Genomic DNA, 21,507 nt, shown 5'->3' with positions numbered 1-21,507 from the left:
AAAACTCCATGTTTAGCAATGCAAGGCATTCTTTAACCCTCTCCTGCACCAGCATAGCCTGCTGGGTAACGTAGTCTAAATGTTATTAACGCATAACAACACACCCTGCACATTGTAAATATGGTACTGGAACTGCTTGCTTACTTTTTCGTGTTCTTATTTCTCATGTTTTTGTTCTACCTTGTTATATTCAGTATTACATTTACATTTATATTTAAGTCATTTAGCAGACGCTCTTATCCAAAGCGACTTACAAATTGGTGCATTCACCTTATGATATCCAGTGGAACAGCCACTTTACAATAGTGCATCTAAATCTTTTAAGGGGGGGGGGGGGGGGGTTAGAAGGATTACTTTATCCTATCCTAGGTATTCACATTTGTTATTGACTACTGCATTGTTGGGGTTAGAGCTTGCAAGAAAGACATTTCATTGTGCATGTGACATTGAAACTAGTCTGCTAATAAACCTTGAAGAAGTTGGTTCTGCTGTGTAGACCTCAGTTATACATTTATCTATGTTTGAGTTGTTAGAACACTTTTACTTTCATTCATTTACAGACCTTTTAAGTACTTTTTATGCACTATGTTTTTTGTCTTCTCTTTGTAAACAATTTCAAGTTTGGGAAAATAAACCCCCTAATATTTGCACCCTACACAGTTGTCTCCCATTGCCTGCTTGGTCAATACAGCATCCATCAGGAAGGTGTAAGTACTGCCAGTATTTTGAAACTATAATTTTCAATCCCTCAGTTTTGGGACACTTATATAAATGTCGAAGGCACGTGTGAACTCGCAATTGGAGGGGCGAGGGAAGGGGGGAATTTTGGATTCAGACAGTGTCCCAAGAGAAACAGGGCTGGCAGGTAGGATTTAGTTCCTTTCTGACTCTGGCCCACACTCCAGCACAGTAGGCGGCGGTAATGCGCTGTTTGGATGCCAACCGCCCTTAAACCCTACTGAAGAAAGCGGGCCCGGGAAGACGTAAATATTAGGTCATTTCCGCGGTGGAAACAATGGTGGAACGCAGAGATTTGTAAGGAAAGCCAACATTACACCCGTCCCTAATACATTCGATTTAGTTTTAAATAGTGCCACTATTGCGCCCAATCATGGCCAATAATAATATCATCTTTACACCCTTTTTACCACTTAAGAAGAAACCCGATCGAGATTCTGAGTGGAGAAAATTAAAGGACAAATCCAGAAATCGGATTAATATCGGAGAAGCTTTTACCAGATGGAGGAACCTCAAGGAGGAGAAATCTATGCCTACAGATGCCGAAGTGGCTTTGTTTTTGCTTGACAGGTAATTCTGGTGTTTTTTCTGCAGTCTACCAGTTTAGCAGGGTTGCCAGGTCTACCTAAAATGTCCAAACCAACGACTACTCAAAACCCCGCTCACAACGCCAGAAAACTAGACAAAAAATGTACGAGGAGGAAGTGGGACACTAATTGCATTTTCCGTCTTTCGACATCTATCCAACATATAAGCCCAACACATGATACATTTCTGAAATCCTCAAGATGTTTCTAAAATCACACACACATTTTCTTTGTTGATATAATAACAGGATGCATGACACACCCATTTTGTCTACACTGAGTCAAATAAAAATGTTTTTCTCGCATTTGATAGCCTGGACAGCGGTTTAGATACACTGGGACACCATTATTATAGTCCTAATTGTACCCCAATGACAATAACATTTTGTGTGATTATGAAACAAGTGTAGATTCATGAAATGCATCATGTGTTGGGCTATTAGCCCATTGGGGTACAATTAGGACTATAATAATGGTGTCCTAGTTTCCAAAATGAATAAACTCAATTAACAATACTACAAAAAAAATGAACAGGATATAGTACTACAATAACCAGAGCCCTGCCTAACCAGTACAGGGGGACCCTAATGTAAACTTGATATCTTTCCTCCATTGGAAAAGCCTATGACTGTCCCACTTTAGCTACTCCATCCCGTCCCACTTTAGCTACTCCATGCCGTCCCACTTTAGCTACTCCATGCCGTCCTACTTTAGCTAGCTATGGTTGGTAAAGCGGGACAATAACAAAAGACTGAATTACTAAATTGAAACATAATATTGGCAACTTCTTAATGTATTTTCATGCAGTACTACATAATATGCACATTTAAATCAACATTTGGTACAGTGCAATATTTGACAATTTTATAACCTCAAAATCAAAACAGAAAGAAAGCTATGTCACTGTGTGTTTTGCAGGGTGAGCTTCCTGTTTGAAATTTGCTCTGCCCCCCTCTGATGTCACAACAATGAAGTCATGTGATTTTGATCGTGTACTTTCTCTGCAAGGGCATAACAATAGTTAAGATTTTCTCATGTCAGACCAAGAAATAAATGCAGACCAAGAAATAAATACGTAAGGATTAGACTGTGACAGTTTATATGATGATCCACTCTTTCCGAATTCACCCTTTAGGCTAAACACCAGTCATGTTTGACAAGTATAATGTAGGATAGTTAACATTAACGTCTAAAGGCTTGATTCTGTTGACATACTCGAGGCACGGTCTGTTCAGATCAAATGGACACAAGCTGAGAGAAAGGCCAGTACATGTTGTGCACATTTGCGCATAGCCTACTGCTGTGGGTACATTGCTGCGCTTAAAATGTGAAGAAATATGTTTAGGAACATTTTCAGATAAATGTTCTGATCTGTTGCTTTAGCCTCCTTGCTTAATATATATATTTTATGTACAGTAGTTGTATGAATTAATATATATATTTTATGTACAGTAGTTGTATGAATTAATATATATATATTATGTACAGTAGTTGTATGAATTTTGGATCTATTGTCCCGGAACCAGGCGTGGAGCTAGTCTCAGCACAGAGGGGGCGGGGCGCTCTCATGGGGCCCTTCTAACCAAATCATAGAAATAAAGAGAGGCCATATCAGCTATCATAAACACAAATTGGCCATCATCACATAGAGCCATGCAAGCCTATTTCCAATAAAACATACAGATAGTGTATCACTTTGCCAGACACACAAAAAATCCCAAAACAGGTTGTCAGTCGGCCGTGAATCGCAATACAATGTTTCAGCACACGTCGCTCTACAAAGCGCAGCGGTCGGGAGAACTCCGCAGGTTATCAGCACCATGGACAGCAGCACCAAAGCGGCGAATCATCAAAACCATTCATCGCAACGCATGAAGCTCTCGTTTAGCAGACATAGGCCTACATTCAAAGATAAAGTAGACACGGAGGTCACAACTACAAAACAGGCCCATCGTAAGCAACACGAGGCAGGCAGTGTCACACACGCACACAGCCTGCATATAGGTGTCAAGAGTTGATGAGCAAGAAGAGGGCCTGTAATATCATGTTTCATCTTAACCAAAGACTAATAAAAAAGGATGTTTCACTCACTAGGTTGTCACTGCTCAGCCAAAATATCTATGCTGTAGTCTGATGTAATCTAGTCCATTTTTTAAATTCCATTATCATGCGTTCAATAGAACTAAAAACTTATCCCAACACTTGAACAAACTATTTACAAATCAGTGTCCCGTTTTAAAAACGTCAACCTCCTCTCCTTCATGTTGGCAAACTTGCCAACCACTTCTACAGTGCCTTGAGTTATTCCACATTTTGCCTGAATTAAATATATAATAATAATAACCCTGAATTCAAAATGGATTAAATAGATCTTTTCCTTCACCCATCTACACACAATACCCCACAATCAAAGTGAAAAGATGTTTTATTTATTTTTTCAAATTTATTGAAAAATGAATTACAGAAATATATAATTTGCATAAGTATTCACACCCCTGAGACAATACTTTGTAGAAGCACCGTTGGCAGCGATTTACAGCTGTGAGTCTTTCTGGGTAAGTCTAAGAGCTTTCCACACCTTTTATTGTGCAACATTTGCTCACTATTCTTTTAAAAATTCTTCAAGCTTTGTCAAATTGATTGCTAAACATTGCTTAGACAGCCATTTTCAGGTCTTGCCATAGATGTTCAAGTAGATTTAAGTCAACTGTACTTCGGTCACTCAGGAACATTCACTGTCGTCTTGGTAAGCAACTCCAGTGTAGATTTTGCCTTGTGTTTTAGGTTATTGTCCTGCTGAAAGGTGAATTCATCTCCCAGTGTCTGGTGGAAAGCAGACTGAACCAGGTTTTCCTCTAGGATTTTGCTGTGGACACTATTTCGTTTCTTTTTTATCCTGAAAACTCCCCAGTCCTTAACGATTACAAGCATACCCATAACATGATGCAGCCACCACTATACTTAAAAATATGGAACGTTTGTTATATTGGCCCCAAATATAACTTTGTATTCAAGACAAAAAGTTAATTGCTTTGCCACATTTGTTGTAGTATTCCTTTAGTGCCTTGTTGCAAACAGGATGCATGTTTTGGAATATTTTTATTCTGTACAGGCTTCCTTCCTTCACTCTGTCAATTAGGTTAGTATTGTGGAGTAACTACAATGTTGTTGACCCATCCTCAGTTAATAACTTTACCATGCTCAAAGGGATATTCATTGTAATTTGTAAACATTTCGAAAACATAACTCCACTTTGACATTATGGGGTATTGTGTGTAGGCCATCTAAATGTAATGAATTTTAAATTCAGGCTGTAACACAACAAAATGTGGGAAAAGTCAAGGGGTGTGAATACTTTCTTAGTCACTATGTCCCACTCACTACAAAGCAATGTGAGGTTGGATAGTCTGGACTTATTCATGTATGCACGCAAATATCTCTTGATGAGCTTCAGGCGGCTGAAACTTTGCTTGGCACTGCTGATGGCACAGCTCATGGCACTGGCACTGCTGATGGCACTGGCACTGCTGATGGCACTGCTGATGGCACTGGCACTGCTCATGGCACTGCTCATGGCACTGCTGATGGCACTGCTCATGGCACTGGCACTGCTGATGGCACTGGCACTGCTGATGGCACTGGCACTGCTGATGGCACTGGCACTGCTGATGGCACTGGCACTGCTGATGGCACTGGCACTGCTGATGGCACTGGCACTGCTGATGGCACTGGCACTGCTGATGGCACTGGCACTGCTGATGGCACTGCTGATGAGAAGGATGTACATCTTCTTTAGTAAACTGTTCCAAAACACCAACGTGAATTTAAACTCAAATGTGCTGGTCTTTGAGAGCAGGTCATCAGCTTTAGAGGCAGTATTTGGTGTAGTATGGTTATGGTGATTTATTCAGAGCAGAGTTCAAGGATCGCATGCAGGCTCTGTATAACCGCTTCTGTGGCCTGTTTCCTGGAGGCCCACCTTGTGGCCAGTAGGCTCTTCAGCTTGACAGCAGCGAGAGATCCAGCTGCATGTTTTCCTGTTCCTTCTCCAGTATTTTAAACCTTGGAAGGGCCCTCGGAGTGTGGTGTCAGGAAAATAACCTCACACTCAACGTCAACAAAACAAAGGAGATGATTGTGGACTTCAGGAAACAGCAGAGGGAGCACCCCCCTATCCACATCGACGGGACAGTAGTGGAGAGGGTAATAAGTTTTAAGTTCCTCGGCGTACACATCACGGACAAACTGAATTGGTCCACCCACACAGACAGCGTTGTAAAGAAGGCGCAGCAGCGCCTCTTCAACCTCAGGAGGCTGAAAAAAATTGGGCTTGTCACCGTAAACACTCACAAACTTCTACAGATGCACAATCAAGAGCATCCTGTCGGGCTGTATCACCGCCTGGTACGGCAACTGCTCCGCCCACAACCGCAAGGCTCTGCAGAGGGTAGTGAGGTCTGCACAACGCATCACCGGGGCAAACTACCTGCCCTCCAGGACACCTACACCACCCGATGTCACAGGAAGGCCAGAAAGATCATCAAGGACAACAACCACCCGAGCCACTGCCTGTTCACCCCGCTATCATCCAGAAGGCGAGGTCAGTACAGGTGCATCAAAGCAGGGACCGAGAGACTGAAAAACAGCTTCTATCTCAAGGCCATCAGACTGGTAAACAGCCACCACTAACATCGAGTGGCTGCTGCCAACATACTGACTCAACTCCAGCTCACTTAAATAATGGAAATTGATAAAAAATGTATCACTAGCCACTTAGAGTACAGTATATACATATACATTATATTATCATCTACTGCATCTTTCCATCTTTATGTAATACATGTATCACTAGCCACTTTAAACTATGCACTTTTATGTTTACATACCCTACATTAGTCATCTCATATGTATATACTGTACCATCACTCATTCATATATCTTTATGTACATATTCTTTATCCCTTTACACTTGTGTGTATAAGGTAGTAGTTGTGGAATTGTTAGGTTAGATTACTCGTTGGTTATTACTGCATTGTCGGAACTAGAAGTACAAGCATTTCGCTACACTCGCATTAACATCTGCTAACCATGTGTATGTGACAAATAAAATGTGATTTGATTTAGAAGTCAGAAAGCAGTACAGGGTCTCCAGTGTACCCCAAAATAATTTAGTTCTACACAAGGAACATGCAGCATCCATTAGAAATAAATGTATGGTGTGTGCGAAGTAGTGCACATACACGTCCTTGTTCGAACAGTTTATTATTTATTTTTTTCATTGCCACGGGCGCGAGGCCATGCTTCTATCAACACCCGCCTCATTAGCCAATGTCAGGCTAGAGCTAGCAGTGGTTGGATTGGACAATGACGAAAAGTCAGTGGATCACAGGATGAAATTAAACTTTTCTTATTCTGTCGCTCCTTGCGTTTTAGCGCATCTGACTTGTACTTTCTATAAATGTTTAACCTGACTGTACTGTAACTTAGCTAGCTAGACATGACCTGGCGATGTTGAGCTTGTACAACAAACATGCTAGGCTACACGTCAATCAAAAAGGAAAGGCCGCTGCAAGTCCCAGGCCAGGCGGCCCCTCAAGGGGGTAGAGCAACAGACACGGCTGTAGATTGCTTTATAAAACAAGCAACACCAGCTCAGACCAATTCCAGGATTTAATGAAATCATGTAATCTATCATATTATACGTTGCATTCGGAAAGTATTCAGACCCCTTTACCTTTTCCACATTTTGTTACCTTACAGACTTATTCTGAAATGGATTACATTTGTTTTTACCCTCAATCTACACACTACCCCCACAAAGCAAAAACTGTTTTTTAGACATTTTTGAAAATGTATTAGAAATAAAAAAACTGAAACATCACATTTGCATAAGTATTCAGACCCTTTACTCAGTACTTTGTTGAAGCACCTTTGGCAGCAATTACAGCCTCAAGTCTTCTTGGGTATGACGCTACAAGCTTGGCACACCTGTATTTAGGGAGTTTCTCCCATTCTTCTTTGCAGATCCTCTCAAGCTCTGTCAGGTTGGATGGGGAGCGTCGCTGCACAGTTATTTTCAGTTCTCTCCAGAGATGTTCAATCGGGTTCAAGTATGGGCTCTGCACCCTTACTACACCCTTCACAGAACAGCGCAAACTGGCCCTAACCAGAATAGAAAGAGTGGGAGGCCCCGGTGCACAACTGAGCAAGAGGACAAGTACATTAGAGTGTCTAGTTTGAGAAACAGACGCCTCACAAGTCCTCAACTGGCAGCTTCATTAAATAGTACCCACAAAGCACCAGTCTCAACGCCAGCATCGAAGAGGCGACTCCGGGATGCTGGCCTTCTAGGCAGTTGCAAAGAAAAAGCCTCAGACTGGCCAATAAAAAGAAAAGATTAAGATGGGCTAAAGAACACAGACACTGGACAAAGGAACTCTGCCTAGAAGGCCAACATCCCGGAGTCGCCTCTTCAATGTTGACATTGAGACTGTGCTCAACACACACACACCTCTCTGGTCCTCACTGACTCACTCAGACCTGTCCAGCAGCTCTGACAGAGTTTCCCATTTTTTTACTTGAGAAATACTGCACCAAACACCTTTTTTGGTTAGATGTAAAATTGCGCAACTTTAACATTCTCAGAAAAAACATCTATTGAGTTAACTAAGATTCAATTCTGGGAATTTTGAGGAAGTGAAATAGGCTTCTGTGTCTATAGTGTCTCATGGGGGACAAACATCATTAACCAAACGTAGAATCGGTCAGGAAACACACCTCCAAGACTGAAATCTTGTTTTTCTAATAAGCAGCAGAAAAATAACCAATCAGTGTTCAGTGCTCTTTAATACATTGGAGGTGCCAAATAGGCATTTTTTTTAGTACTGTACATACCGACCAATAAGGGGACTCTTATTGAAATGTTTCATCAACGCATGTTCCTAGAAGATAAAGTTGCTAATGATTATGAATTGGCAAGAGCCGATAGTGGCAGGAAATCACCCGCTCTTTTATTTATTTTTTTGACCCAGGTTAGCTGCCCCCCCTCCACAACCTGCTGCCCTCCCTCTCTCCCCCGACGATATCATTGTGAACATTGAATGCCTGCTGCAGCTGTTTCAGCGGTGTGAGCAGTGCAGGCGTGAGAGTGTGATCCAGACGCAGGGAGACAGGATGTGCCTCTCTGTGACCCAACACTGCCAGAGCTGCAACCACCGCAGGACATGGGCAAGCAACGCATCTACTGTCCAGACAATGCACAAAGGAAATGGAGAAGAGCCACAGAATATTCAGGTGGGTATTTAAGGATTAACAGTTGATATTGTGAGGTAACTAACTAACTTCAGTTGTTTGTATTCTGTGGTATCTCTAGTTATTGTATGTTTTTTATACAGGACTGTCACTCCAATAATACTGGTGTTTTCCTTCGCTAAGTAGGTTGACATGCAGGTGGCCCTGCCGTCTGAGGACACAGATGGATCCTTGCCATCTGTGAACCGAGATGGAGACTTGCCATCGGAGAACAGAGATGAGGCTCTGGATCTGACTGGCTCTTTGGAGATGGAGGTGACTGTAGACCAGCCACCAAGACCAGGGGGAAGTGGCACGTCCCTGGTGAAGGGAAAAAATGAGGGGAACAAAGGAACAGAGCAGAGAAAGAAAGTGACTAAGGTGGTGTTGGACAGTGAGATGGACAGTGCACGAAGCCAGGAGGACAATGGCCTGTCCTCGCAGGAGAATGAGGAAGGAGAGGAGAGAAAGGGAAAGGGAAAGCCCCTAGGTGGTGAACAACAGGAGAATGGTGCTGAGCAGCGGGCCTCTATTGAGGTGACAATATACTCTATAGAGCTTGAGGACTCTGAAAGCCCAACCTCTCAGATAGACAAAGAAGAGAAGAAGCAGGTGGCTGCAGATGGGTTTGAGGTGGAGGGTGATGTGTGTGAGATGGAGGGTGAAGAGACAGATGAGGAAGATAGACAGACAGAGAGTGACTCTGAATTTGACCCAGAAGATGAGGAAGAGGGACTGAGAGAGAGTGACTCTGAATTTGACCCAGAAGAGGAGAAATCAACGAGTAGTAGAGGGAGAGGGAGAGGCAGGGGAAGAGGCAGGGGAAGAGGCAGGGGAAGAGGTAGGGGAAGGGGTAGTGGGAAAGGGAGAAGCAGAGGAAGGCAATTGCAGCAGCCTACAGGGGCAACTGGTTTGGATGAGTCTGCTGAAGACTCTGATGGATCACCTTTATCATCACCCCAGAGAGACCAGCAGGACCAGGAGTCGTTCAGCGGTGTCGCTGGAGAACTGGGCTCCGGGGACAGTGCCAGCATCCGGCAGAAATTCAAATACTCTAAAAAACACCACATGGTCCTCTGTCCTGAATGTGGCGTCCTGTACACCACCAGGCTGAAACACCATAAGTGTGAACACAAGTTCATGGTCCGCTGTCCAGACTGTGGCCAGGGTTGTGCGAGTGAACTGGGCCTCAAGCAGCACCGGAGGCTTCACCGTCAGGACCTTAAGTTTCCCTGTAAGTTCTGCCTCCAATCCTTCAGGACGCGGCCGGACAAGCTGACCCACGAGAAGACCCACAGATTCAAAAGATTAAAAGGTCACAGATGCTACAGCTGCTCAGAGTGCCCACTGAGCTTTGACAACATCCTCATACGGAATCGCCATCTCAGAGAGCACGAGTCCAAGAGACACATCTGTCACACATGTTACAAGGAATTCAACAAAGGTCACCTCCTGGAGAGGCACGCGCTGTCCCACAGTGACGACAAGCCCTTCAAGTGCCAGGTCTGGAGGGAGGGGCAGGGTTTCAATTACATTCAACTGAAGTGTCTGTTTCAATTACTTATTTTGAAGAGGGCTATTTACTGTAATTAAAATAAAAAGTATTGTATTTACATGGTCCATGTTGCCCTTCCCTGTGTGTCAGGTGTGCCAGCGTGCCTTTGCCCAGCTCAGCCAGCTGAAGTCCCACCTGCGCGTCCACACTGGGGAGAGGCCCTTCCAATGCCAGCGCTGCGACAAGAGCTTCAATCACAACGTCAGCCTCAAGAACCACGTCAGACGCTACCACAGCCCAGACTCAGGGCTGGACCCTGATGGAGGCACAGAAGTTGGGGGACAGGGGGGGAGGAGGGAAACAGATGGCAGGACTGGGCAGGAGGGAGGGGAGGTTGGACAGAGGAAGCCTCGGCAGCAGGTAGAGCTTACCTTTATGACTGAGTGGGAGATGTGGGCAGGAGGAGAGGGAGCAAAGAGAGTGGAGGAGAAACAGAGGAAGACGAAACGCCAGTGCAATGATGATCCTGAAGAGGAGGAGGAGAGACAGCGAGAGAGTGACTCTGACTTTGACCCAGAGGAAGAGAAGAAGATGGGGGGGAGTAGTAAAGGGAGGGGGCCAGGGAGAGGAGGTGGGAGAGGAAGTGGAGGGAGTCACTAGCAGAGGCCTACAGGAGAGACTTCTGCAGGCACTGATGTTGGAGAGATGGGGGGACAGAGAGACAAAGGCTGTATTCATTAGTGCACACTGTAGCAAAACATTTTGTAACTGAAAATGAAAACAAGCGTTTGTTATTGGACAAGTTCAGGCACTGCCTCGCCGTTTTGGCCCGTTTGCTTTTGATTTGTTCTTAGTGAATATGACTTTAAAAAAGAAACATTTATTTAACTAGGCAAGTCAGTTAAGAACAAATTCTTATTTACAATGACGGCCTACCCCAGCCAAACCCTAACAACACTGTGGGACTCCCAATCATAGCCGGTTGTGATACAGCCTGGAATCGAACCAGGGTCTATAGTGACACCTCTAGCACTGAGATGCAGTGCCTTAGACCGCTGCTTCACTCGGGAGCCCCAAGACTAAGAGCAGGAAACATCTCCTGGCACTAGAATTTGTTATCCTCGTGTTCTGTCTTTAAACTTAGAACTTTTCCGGATTCCCAGAACCTGATTGACAATTGCATCATCTGTATCTGGGTATATATATATATATATATATATATATATATATATATATATATATATATATATATATATATATATATATATTAATATAATATAGCACAGTTCTGGTAAAAACAATGTTCATTAAATGCATTGGGTTACCTTAAAATGAAGCTGGTTGAGAGAATGCTAAGAGTGCAAAGCTGTCATCAAGGCAAATAGTGGCTACTTTGAAGAATCTAAAATATATTTAGATTTATTACTCTTTTTTTGGTTACTACATGATTCCATATGTGTTATTTCATAGTTTTGATGTCTTCACTATTATTCTACAATGTAGAAAATAGTGCAAATAAAGAAAAACCCTTGAATTAGAAGTTGTCCCAACTTTTCAATGGTACTGTACAGTATCAGTCAAAAGTTTGGACACACCTACACAGTTATGGTTCAACACATTGCACATTAAATGTGTAACGTTGCCCTAAAATGCTGTTTCTGTACTCTATATGGTGTCATGATCATCACTGATCACACCTAGTTCGTGTGATGTTTCATATAAGCTAATGGCAGGTAATGCACCAGGATCTAGTATTGAATGCACCAGTATCAGATTTTTCAACCCAGGTACTAGCAACATATGGGCCTCGAAAGCACTGCACCCCGGCTTAACACTTTAATCATTATTAAATATCATATTCCATTAATGTAAAGATAAAAATATATAAGAAGTCTCAGTCGGAGTTAGATATCCATGGAAGAATGAATAAGCAAAGTCGGCTGTGTCTTTTCCGGGCGTTGTCAGTCAGTTTACTGGGGAAATGTGACGAGCAGTGCCACATACACCATGATAGGCTGACCAAATACATTTTGAAATCTATGTTATGCAATTATTGCACCCACACTGCTCGCGCATGTCAATGAGCGTCTGCATTGCCAAGGGCTAAAATAGAAGTCATTCCTATTTCTGACGCAGATCGTGCTGCAAGTCCTGCCTCTCCCATCTCCTCAGTGGTTTATAGAAGCAGGTACCCATGTGCCATCTCCTGATTGGTTATACCCATGTGGGTGATTGAAAGACGAACTGTTGCCGGTTGTGGTAATACTATGAAAGTTTAGATGCCAACCACCATATAAGTTAAACGATTAAAAAGCCTGGAAGGAGGATAGATGACTCGAAACGATTCGGTTGACCGTTTTTATGTATGGATTAATTGTCGGAGTAGAGGACCTTGTGCATTTCAGGTAAAATAACAACCTAATGATTATATCCCAGGACAAATTAGCTAGCAACAGCAAGATAGCTAAATAGGACAAATTAGCTAATAAGTGCAAGCTAAATTGCCATAAATGTTTAATGCTTTTCGACCTGTCCCCAAATTAATGTCATTGGTTCAGAGTTTGTTTTGATATTTTAACCTGTGTGTCGTGATCGCGTTTGGTGTGGGGGGACAAAGTAAATGTACGTCCGATGGCGCACGCGCGAAGCCGGTTTGGGTTCCGTGTGAGTGGGACAACATAAAATTACTGTTGCCTTCCTCCGTAGTCTAGATAATATCCGCAACATGTTTTATTTTGCATGGACGACTGAAGACAATTTTTCACATATCGGAATTCACAAAATAATAAGGTGAGTTTGTGGGATTAAGCCGCACTTCGATTGGGCTGCAAACTGAATCTTATTTATAGTGCCTTCAGAAAGTATTTCTACCCCTTGATTTATTCCACATTTTGTTGTTGCAGACTGAATTCACCCATCTACACACTGCCCCATAATGACAAAGTGAAAATGTGTAATAATCCATTTACATAAGTATTCACACCCCCGAGTCAATACTTTGTAGAAGCAACTTTGGAGGCAATTACAGTTTTTTCGTCTTGGATATGAGGTATCAGTTTTGCACATCTGGATTTGGGGATTTTCTCAAACTGTTTGTTTAATTAGATGGGGAGAGGCTGTGAACAGCAATTGTAGTCTTTTCTACAGATTTTCAATGGGATTAAAGTCTGGGATTTGGCTGGGCCACTCAAGGAATTTCACATTATTGTTCTGAAGCCTTTCCAGCTTTGCTTTGGCTGTAAACTTGGTCATTGTCCTGTTGGATTCGGGCGAAGATGTACATTCCAAGGTCGTTTGCACTCTGAAGTAGGTTCTCATCAAGGATTTGGCTCCATTCATTGTTCAGTCTGTCTTTACCAGTCCCTCTGTCCCTGCGGCTGAAAAACATCCCCATAGCATGATGCTGCCACCACAATGCTTCACGGTAGGGATGGTGTTAGACTGGTGATGAACTAGCTGTGCCTGGTTCTCCAGACAGCGCTTTGCATTCAGGTCAAAGAGTAAAGTTCAATTTTTGCCTTTGCCGTGTGATTTATGCTCTGTATTTCACTTGCATTTTTGCAAACTCCAGGCCTGGTGTCATGTGCCTTTTTTTAATCAGGAGTGGCTTCCATCTGGCCACTCCCATAAAACCCAGATTAGTGAAGTGCTGTAGAGACTCTTGTCCTTCTGGCAGGCTCTTCCATCTCAACCAATGAACTCTGTAGTTCTGTCAGTGGTCATTATGCAGTGCTGTCATTGGGTTTTTGGTCACCTCCCTGTCATTCTTTCCCAGTTGCTTAGTTTGGTCGGACGGCCAGCTCTAGGCAGTCTGGGAAGTTCTAAATGTTTTCTATTTCCCAATGATGGAGACCACTATGCTCTTGGAATCTTTCAACACTAGAAATTGTGGGAGGCCCCTGGGAGCAATTTCCAAACACCTGAAGGTACCACGTTCATCTGTACAAACAATAGTACGCATGTATAAACACCATAGGACCACGCAGCCGTCATACCGCTCAGGAAGGAGACGCGTCCTGTCTCCTAGAGATGAATGTACTTTGGTGCGAAAAGTCCAAATCAATCCCAGAACAACAGTAAAGGACCCTGTGAAGATGCTGGAGGAAACAGTTACAAAAGTATCTATATCCACAGTAAAACGAGTCCTATATCGACATAACCTGAAAGGCCGCTCAGCAAGGGAGAAGCCACTGCTCCAAAACCGCCATTAAAAAGCCAGCCTACCGTTTGCAACTGCACATGAGGACAAAGATTGTAATTTTTGGTGAAATGTCCTCTGGTCTGATGAAACAAAAATAGAACTGTTTGGCAATAATGACCATCGTTATGTTTGGAGGAAAAAGGGGAAGGCTTGCAAGCCGAAGAACACCATCCCAACCGTGAAGCACGGGGGTGACAGCATCATGTTGTGGGGATGCTTTGCTGCAGAAGGGACTGGTGCACTTCACAAAATAGATGGCATCATGAGGCAGGAAAAGTCTGTGGATATATTGAAGCAACATCTCAAGACATCAGTCAGGAAGTTAAAGCTTGGTTGCAAATGGGTCTTCCAAACTGACAATGACCCCAAGCATACATAAGTTGTGGCAAAATTACTTAAGGACAACAAAGTCAAGGTATTGGAGTGGCCATCACAAAGCCCTGACCTCAATCCTATAGAAAATGTGTGCGAGCAAGGAGGCCTACAAACCTGACTCAGTTACACTAGCTCTGTTAGGAGGAATGGGCCAAAATTCACCCAACTTGTTGTGGGAAGCTTGTGGAAGGCTACCTGAAACGTTTGACCCAAGTGATACAATTTAAAGGCAATGCTACCAAATACTAATTGAGTGTATGTAAACTTCTGACCCCTGGGAATGTGATGAAAGAAATAAAAGCTGAAATAAATCATTCTCTACTATTATTCTGACATTTCACATTCTTAAAATAAAGTGGTGATTCTAACTGACGTAAGACAGGGAATTTTTACGAGGATTCAATGTCAGGAATTGTGAAAAACGGAGTTTAAATGTATTTGGCTAAGGTGAATGTAAACTTCCGACTTCAACTGTACATGTTGTCAACAACCCTTTGATTCTATGCCAACTCCACCTGTTTTGCTCCGCAGTTAAGTGCTCATCGGTTTTGTTGCTAAACAACCCACCCGAACCTACTGTACCCTAGCCTGGGTGCCAGATGCACCAGTACCTATGCTTTAGAGACGTCTACGATGAGTATGACATGTCTCCTCTCCAGTGGCAATTTTAGCATGTAAATCTTGGTTGGGCAAAAAAATACATGTGCGATGCATGTGTTTATAATTTTTAACTAGGAAAAGAGACCCTTAATCTTATACTTGGGACCACACAGCCACTCCCCTGAATATCAGGCTAAAGATTGCTTTGCAATGCTTGCAGTTAGCCACTGATTCCTTCCAAATCACTCATTGTTGAATTTGAGATTTCCAACTTGTTGTGTAATATTTATGTCCAATGGTCAATGAGCACCGATAAATTTTATCTATAATTTCTCTTCATTATTTCTCTTCATATGACAAGGATTAAAAAGGATTTGCCAGTAGATCAAGTCAACTTGATTCATGATGATGACTGCTAGCTAAGATTTTGAAAGTATGATGTTGACATCCAATCAAAGCTACTGTAGATATAAACTGTGGGCAATGACCTTGAGCCTTCTTGGATGGGCCCTTCAAATCAAATTATATTGGTCACATACACATGGTTAGCAGATGTTAATGCGAGTGTTGCAAAATGCTTGTGCTTTTAGTTCCGACCATGCAGTAATATCTAACAAGTAATCTAACAATTTCACAACAACTACCTTATACACACAAGTGTAAAGGAATGAATATGAATATGTACATACAAATACATGGATGAGTGATGGATGTGCGGCATAGGCAAGATGCAGTAGATGGTAAAGAGTACAGTATATACATATGAGATGAGTAATGTAGGGTATGTAAACATTATATAAAGTGGCATTGTTTAAAGTGACTAGTGATACATTTATTACATCCAATTTTTAATTATTAAAGTGGCTAGAGATTGAGTCAGATTGTTGGCAGCAGCCACTCAATGTTAGTGATGGTTGTTAATTAACAGTCTGATGGCCTTGAGATAGAAGCTGTTTTTCAGTCTCTCGGTCCCAGTTTTGATGCACCTGTACCGACCTCGCCTTCTGGATGATAGCGGGGTGAACAGGCAGTGGCTCGGGTGGTTGTTGTCCTTGATGATCTTTCTGGCCTTCCTGTGACATCGGGTGGTGTAGGTGTCCTGGAGGGCAGGTAGTTTGCCCCGGTGATCAATCAATCAATCAATTTTATTTTATATAGCCCTTCGTACATCAGATAATATCTCGAAGTGCTGTACAGAAACCCAGCCTAAAACCCCAAACAGCTAGAATGCAGGTGTAGAAGCACGGTGGCTAGGAAAAACTCCCTAGAAAGGCCAAAACCTAGGAAGAAACCTAGAGAGGAACCAGGCTATAAGGGGTGGCCAGTCCTCTTCTGGCTGTGCCGGGGGGAGATTATAACAGAACTATGCCAAGATGTTCAAAAATGTTCATAAGTGACAAGCATGGTCAAATAATAATCATGAATAATTTTAAGTTGGCTTTTCATAGCTGATCATTAAGAGGTGAAAAACAACAGGTCTGGGACAGGTGGCGGTTCCATAACCGCAGGCAGAAGAGTTGAAACTGTAATAGCAGCAAGGCCAGGCGGACTGGGGGCAGCAAGGAGTCACCACGGCCGGTAGTCCCGACGTATGGTCCTAGGGCTCAGGTCCTCCGAGAGAAAGAGAGAAGGAGAAAATTATAGAGAGCCAAGATTTTCAAAATGTTCATAAATGACAAGCATGGTCAAATAATAATCAGGAATAAATCTCAATTGGCTTTTCATAGCCGATCATTAAGAGTTGAAAACAGCAGGTCTGGGACAGGTAGGGGTTTCGTAACCGCAGGCAGAAACAGTTGAAACTGGAATAGCAGCAAGGCCGGGCGGACTGGGGACAGCAAGGTGTCAGCATGCCCGGTAGTCCTGACGTATGGTCCTAGGGCTCAGGTTCTCAGAGAGAAAGAGAGAACGAGAGAATTAGAGAGAGCATACTTAAATTCACACAGGACACTGGATAAGACAGGAGAAGTACTCCAGGTATAACCAACTGACCCTAGCCCCCCGACACATAAACTACTGCAGCATAAATACTGGAGGCTGAGACAGGAGCGGTCAGGAGACACTGTGGCCCCATCCGAAGAAACCCCCGGACAGGGCCAAACAGGAAGGATATAACCCCACCCACTCTGCCAAAGCACAGCCCCCACACCACTAGAGGGATATCCTCAACCACCAACTTACAATCCTGAGACAAGGCCGAGTATAGCCCACAAAGGTCTCCACCACAGCACAACCAAGGGGGGGCGCCAACCCAGACAGGAAGTTCACGTCAGTAACTCAACCCACTCAAGTGACGCACCCCTCCTAGGGACGGCATGAAAGAGCACCAGCAAGCCAGTGACTCAGCCCCAGTAACAGGGTTAGAGGCAGAGAATCCCAGTGGAGAGAGGGGAACCGGCCCTGGAGAGACAGCAAGGGCGGTTCGTTGCTCCAGAGCCTTTCCGTTCACCTTCACACTCCTGGGCCAGACTACACTCAATCATATGACCTACTGAAGAGATAAGTCTTCAGTAAAGACTTAAAGGTTGAGACCGAGTCTGCGTCTCTCACATGGGTAGGCAGACTGTTCCATAAAAATGGAGATCTATAGGAGAAAGCCCTGCCTCCAGCTGTTTGCTTAGAAATTTTAGGGACAATTAGGAGGCCTGCGTCTTGTGACCGTAGCGTACGTGTAGGTATGTACGGCAGGACCAACTCGGAAAGATAGGTAGGAGCAAGCCCATGTAACGCTTTATAGGTTAACAGTAAAACCTTGAAATCAGCCCTTGCCTTAACGGGAAGCCAGTGTAGGGAAGCTAGCACTGGAGTAATATGATCAAATTTTAGCAGCCGTATTTAGCACTAACTGAAGTTTATTTAGTGCTTTATCCGGGTAGCCGGAAAGTAGAGCATTGCAGTAGTCTAACCTAGAAGTAACAAATGCATGGATTAATTTTTCTGCATCATTTTTGGACAGAAAATTTCTGATTTTTGCAATGTTACGTAGATGGAAAAAAGCTGTCCTTGAAACAGTCTTGATATGTTCGTCAAAAGAGAGATCAGGGTCAAGAGTAACGCCGAGGTCCTTCACAGTTTTATTTGAGACGACTTTACAACCATCAAGATGAATTGTCAGATTTAACAGAAGATCTCTTTGTTTCTTGGGACCTAGAACAAGCATCTCTGTTTTGTCCGAGTTTAAAAGTAGAAAGTTTTCAGCCATCCACTTCCTTATGTCTGAAACACAGGCTTCTAGCGAGGGCAATTTTGGGGCTTCACCATGTTTCATTGAAATGTACAGCTGTGTGTCATCCGCATAGCAGTGAAAGTTAACATTATGTTTTCGAATAACATCCCCAAGAGGTAAAATATATAGTGAAAACAATAGTGGTCCTAAAACGGAACCTTGAGGAACACCGAAATGTACAGTTGATTTGTCAGAGGACAGACCATTCACAGAGACAAACTGATATCTTTCCGACAGGTAAGATCTAAACCAGGCCAGAACTTGTCCGTGTAGACCAATTTGGGTTTCCAGTCTCTCCAAAAGAATGTGGTGATCGATGGTGTCAAAGGCAGCACTAAGGTCTAGTAGCACGAGGACAGATGCAGAGCCTCGGTCTGACGCCATTAAAAGGTCATTTACCACCTTCACAAGTGCAGTCTCAGTGCTATGATGGGGTCTAAAACCAGACTGAAGCATTTCGTATACATTGTTTGTCTTCAGAAAGGCAGTGAGTTGCTGCGCAACAGCTTTTTCAAAAATTTTTGAGAGGAATGGAAGATTCGATATAGGCCGATAGTTTTTTATATTTTCCGGGTCAAGGTTTGGCTTTTTCAAGAGAGGCTTTATCACTGCCACTTTTAGTGAGTTTGGTACACATCCGGTGGATAGAGAGCTGTTTATTATGTTCAACATAGGAGGGCCAAGCACAGGAAGCAGCTCCTTCAGCAGTTTAGTAGGAATAGGATCCAGTATGCAGCTTGAAGGTTTAGAGGCCATGATTATTTTCATCATTGTGTCAAGAGATATAGTACTAAAACACTTAAGTGTCTCTCCCGATCCCAGGCCCTCGCAGAGCTGTGCAGATCCAGGACAGCTAAGCCCTGGAGGAATACGCAGATTCAAAGAGGAGTCCGTAATTTGCTTTCTAATGGTCATGATCTTTTCCTCAAAGAAGTTCATGAATTTATTACTGCTGAAGTGAAAGCCATCCTCTCTTGGGGAATGCTGCTTTTTAGTTAGCTTTGCAACAGTATCAAAAAGAAATTTTGGATTGTTCTTATTTTCCTCGATTAAGTTGGAAAAGTAGGATGATCGAGCAGCAGTGAGGGCTCTTCGGTACTGCACGGTACTGTCTTTCCAAGCTAGTCGGAAGACTTCCAGTTTTGTGTGGCGCCATTTCCGTTCCAATTTCCTGGAAGCTTGCTTCAAAGCTCGGGTATTTTCTGTATACCAGGGAGCTAGTTTCTTATGACAAATGTTTTTCGTTTTTAGGGGTGCAACTGCATCTAGGGTATTGCGCAAGGTTAAATTGAGTTCCTCAGTTAAGTGGTTAACTGATTTTTGTCCTCTGACGTCCTTGGGTAGGCAGAAGGAGTCTGGAAGGGCATCAAGGAATTTTTGTGTTGTCTGAGAATTTATAGCACGACTTTTGATGCTCCTTGGTTGGGGTCTGAGCAGATTATTTGTTGCGATTGCAAACGTAATAAAATGGTGGTCCGATAGTCCAGGATTATGTGGAAAAACATTAAGATCTACAACATTTATTCCATGGGACAAAACTAGGTCCAGAGTATGACTGTGGCAGTGAGTAGGTCCAGAGACATGTTGGACAAAACCCACTGAGTCGATGATGGCTCCGAAAGACTTTTGGAGTGGGTCTGTGGACTTCTCCATGTGAATATTAAAATCACCAAAAATTAGAATATGATCTGCTATGACTACAAGGTCTGATAGGAATTCAGGAAACTCAGAGAGGAACGCTGTATATGGCCCAGGAGGCCTGTAAACAGTAGCTATAAAAAGTGATTGAGTAGGCTGCATAGATTTCATGACTAGAAGCTCAAAAGACGAAAACGCCATTTTTTTTTTGTAAATTGAAATTTGCTATCGTAGATGTTAGCAACACCTCCGCCTTTGCGGGATGCACGGGGGATATGGTCACTAGTGTAACCAGGAGGTGAGGCCTCATTTAACACAGTAAATTCATCAGGCTTAAGCCATGTTTCAGTCAGGCCAATCACATCAAGATTATGATCAGTGATTAGTTCATTGACTATGACTGCCTTTGAAGTGAGGGATCTAACATTAAGTAACCCTATTTTGAGATGTGAGGTATCACGATCTCTTTCAATAATGGCAGGAATGGAGGAGGTCTTTATCCTAATAAGATTGCTAAGGCGAACACCGCCATGTTTAGTTTTGCCCAACCTAGGTCGAGGCACAGACACAGTCTCAATGGGTATGGCTGAGCTGACTACACTGACTGTGCTATTGGCAGACTCCACTAAGCTGGCAGGTTGGCTAACAGCCTGCTGCCTGGCCTGCACCCTATTTCATTGTGGGGCTAAAGGAGTTAGAGCCTTATCTATGTTGGTAGATAAGATGAGAGCACCCCTCCAGGTAGGATGGAGTCCGTCACTCCTTAGCAGGTCAGGCTTGGTCCTGTTTGTGGGTGAGTCCCAGAAAGAGGGCCAATTATCTACAAATTCTATCTTTTGGGAGGGGCAGAAAACAGTTTTCAACCGCGTTGTGCAGACCTCACTACCCTCTGGAGAGCCTTGCGGTTGTGGGCGGAGCAGTTGCCGTACCAGGCGGTGATACAGCCCGACAGGATGCTCTTGATTGTGCATCTGTAGAAGTTTGTGAGTGTTTACGGTGACAAGCCCAATTTATTTCAGCCTCCTGAGGTTGAAGAGGCGCTGTTGCGCCTTCTTCACCACGCTGTCTGTATGGGTGGACCATTTCAGTTTGCACGTGATGTGTACGCCGAGGAACTTAAAATGTTCTACCTTCTCCACTACTGTCCCGTCGATATGGATAGGGGGGTGCTCCCTCTACTGTTTCCTGAAGTCCACGATCATCTCCTTTGTTTTGTTGACGTTGAGTGTGAAGTTATTTTCCTGGTCCCACACCCCAAGGACCATCACCTCCTACATGTAGGCTGTCTCATCATTGTTTGTAATCAAGCCTACCACTGTAGTGTCGTCTGCAAACTTGATGATTGAGTTGGAGGCGT

The 21,507-nt window shown here is 43.5% G+C and overlaps 1 protein-coding gene across 2 annotated transcripts; it reads left to right on the top strand.

Moving 5' to 3' along the window:
• Positions 1 to 989: 989 nt before the first annotated feature.
• On the top strand, positions 990 to 11,760 carry LOC129837446 (zinc finger and SCAN domain-containing protein 2-like). 2 transcript variants are annotated; one of them, XM_055903607.1, is made up of 4 exons: positions 990 to 1,308; positions 8,357 to 8,618; positions 8,763 to 10,118; positions 10,261 to 11,760. In XM_055903607.1, exons 1-4 carry the CDS (start codon positions 1,112 to 1,114, stop codon positions 10,768 to 10,770), a joined length of 2,325 nt encoding a protein of 774 aa, XP_055759582.1. In that variant the 5' UTR covers positions 990 to 1,111; the 3' UTR covers positions 10,771 to 11,760. The 2 variants fall into 2 exon arrangements, with proteins under 2 accessions (XP_055759582.1, XP_055759584.1); XM_055903609.1 differs by lacking the exon at positions 990 to 1,308 and having other exon boundaries at positions 8,529 to 8,618; positions 8,760 to 10,118.
• Positions 11,761 to 21,507: the final 9,747 nt, after the last annotated feature.

This window comes from Salvelinus fontinalis, chromosome 38, assembly GCF_029448725.1.
Source record: "Salvelinus fontinalis isolate EN_2023a chromosome 38, ASM2944872v1, whole genome shotgun sequence".
NCBI lineage: Eukaryota > Metazoa > Chordata > Actinopteri > Salmoniformes > Salmonidae > Salvelinus > Salvelinus fontinalis.
This window is presented reverse-complemented; position numbering and strand designations above follow the sequence as displayed.

Coding starts and splice junctions, on each gene's coding strand:
- LOC129837446 (XM_055903607.1), top strand. CDS start 1,112: ATGGCCAATAATAATATCATCTTTACACCCTTTTTACCACTTAAGAAG. Junction 1,309..8,356: donor GCTTTGTTTTTGCTTGACAG/GTAATTCTGGTG, acceptor TTTTTGACCCAG/GTTAGCTGCCCCCCCTCCAC. Junction 10,119..10,260: donor ACAAGCCCTTCAAGTGCCAG/GTCTGGAGGGAG, acceptor CCTGTGTGTCAG/GTGTGCCAGCGTGCCTTTGC.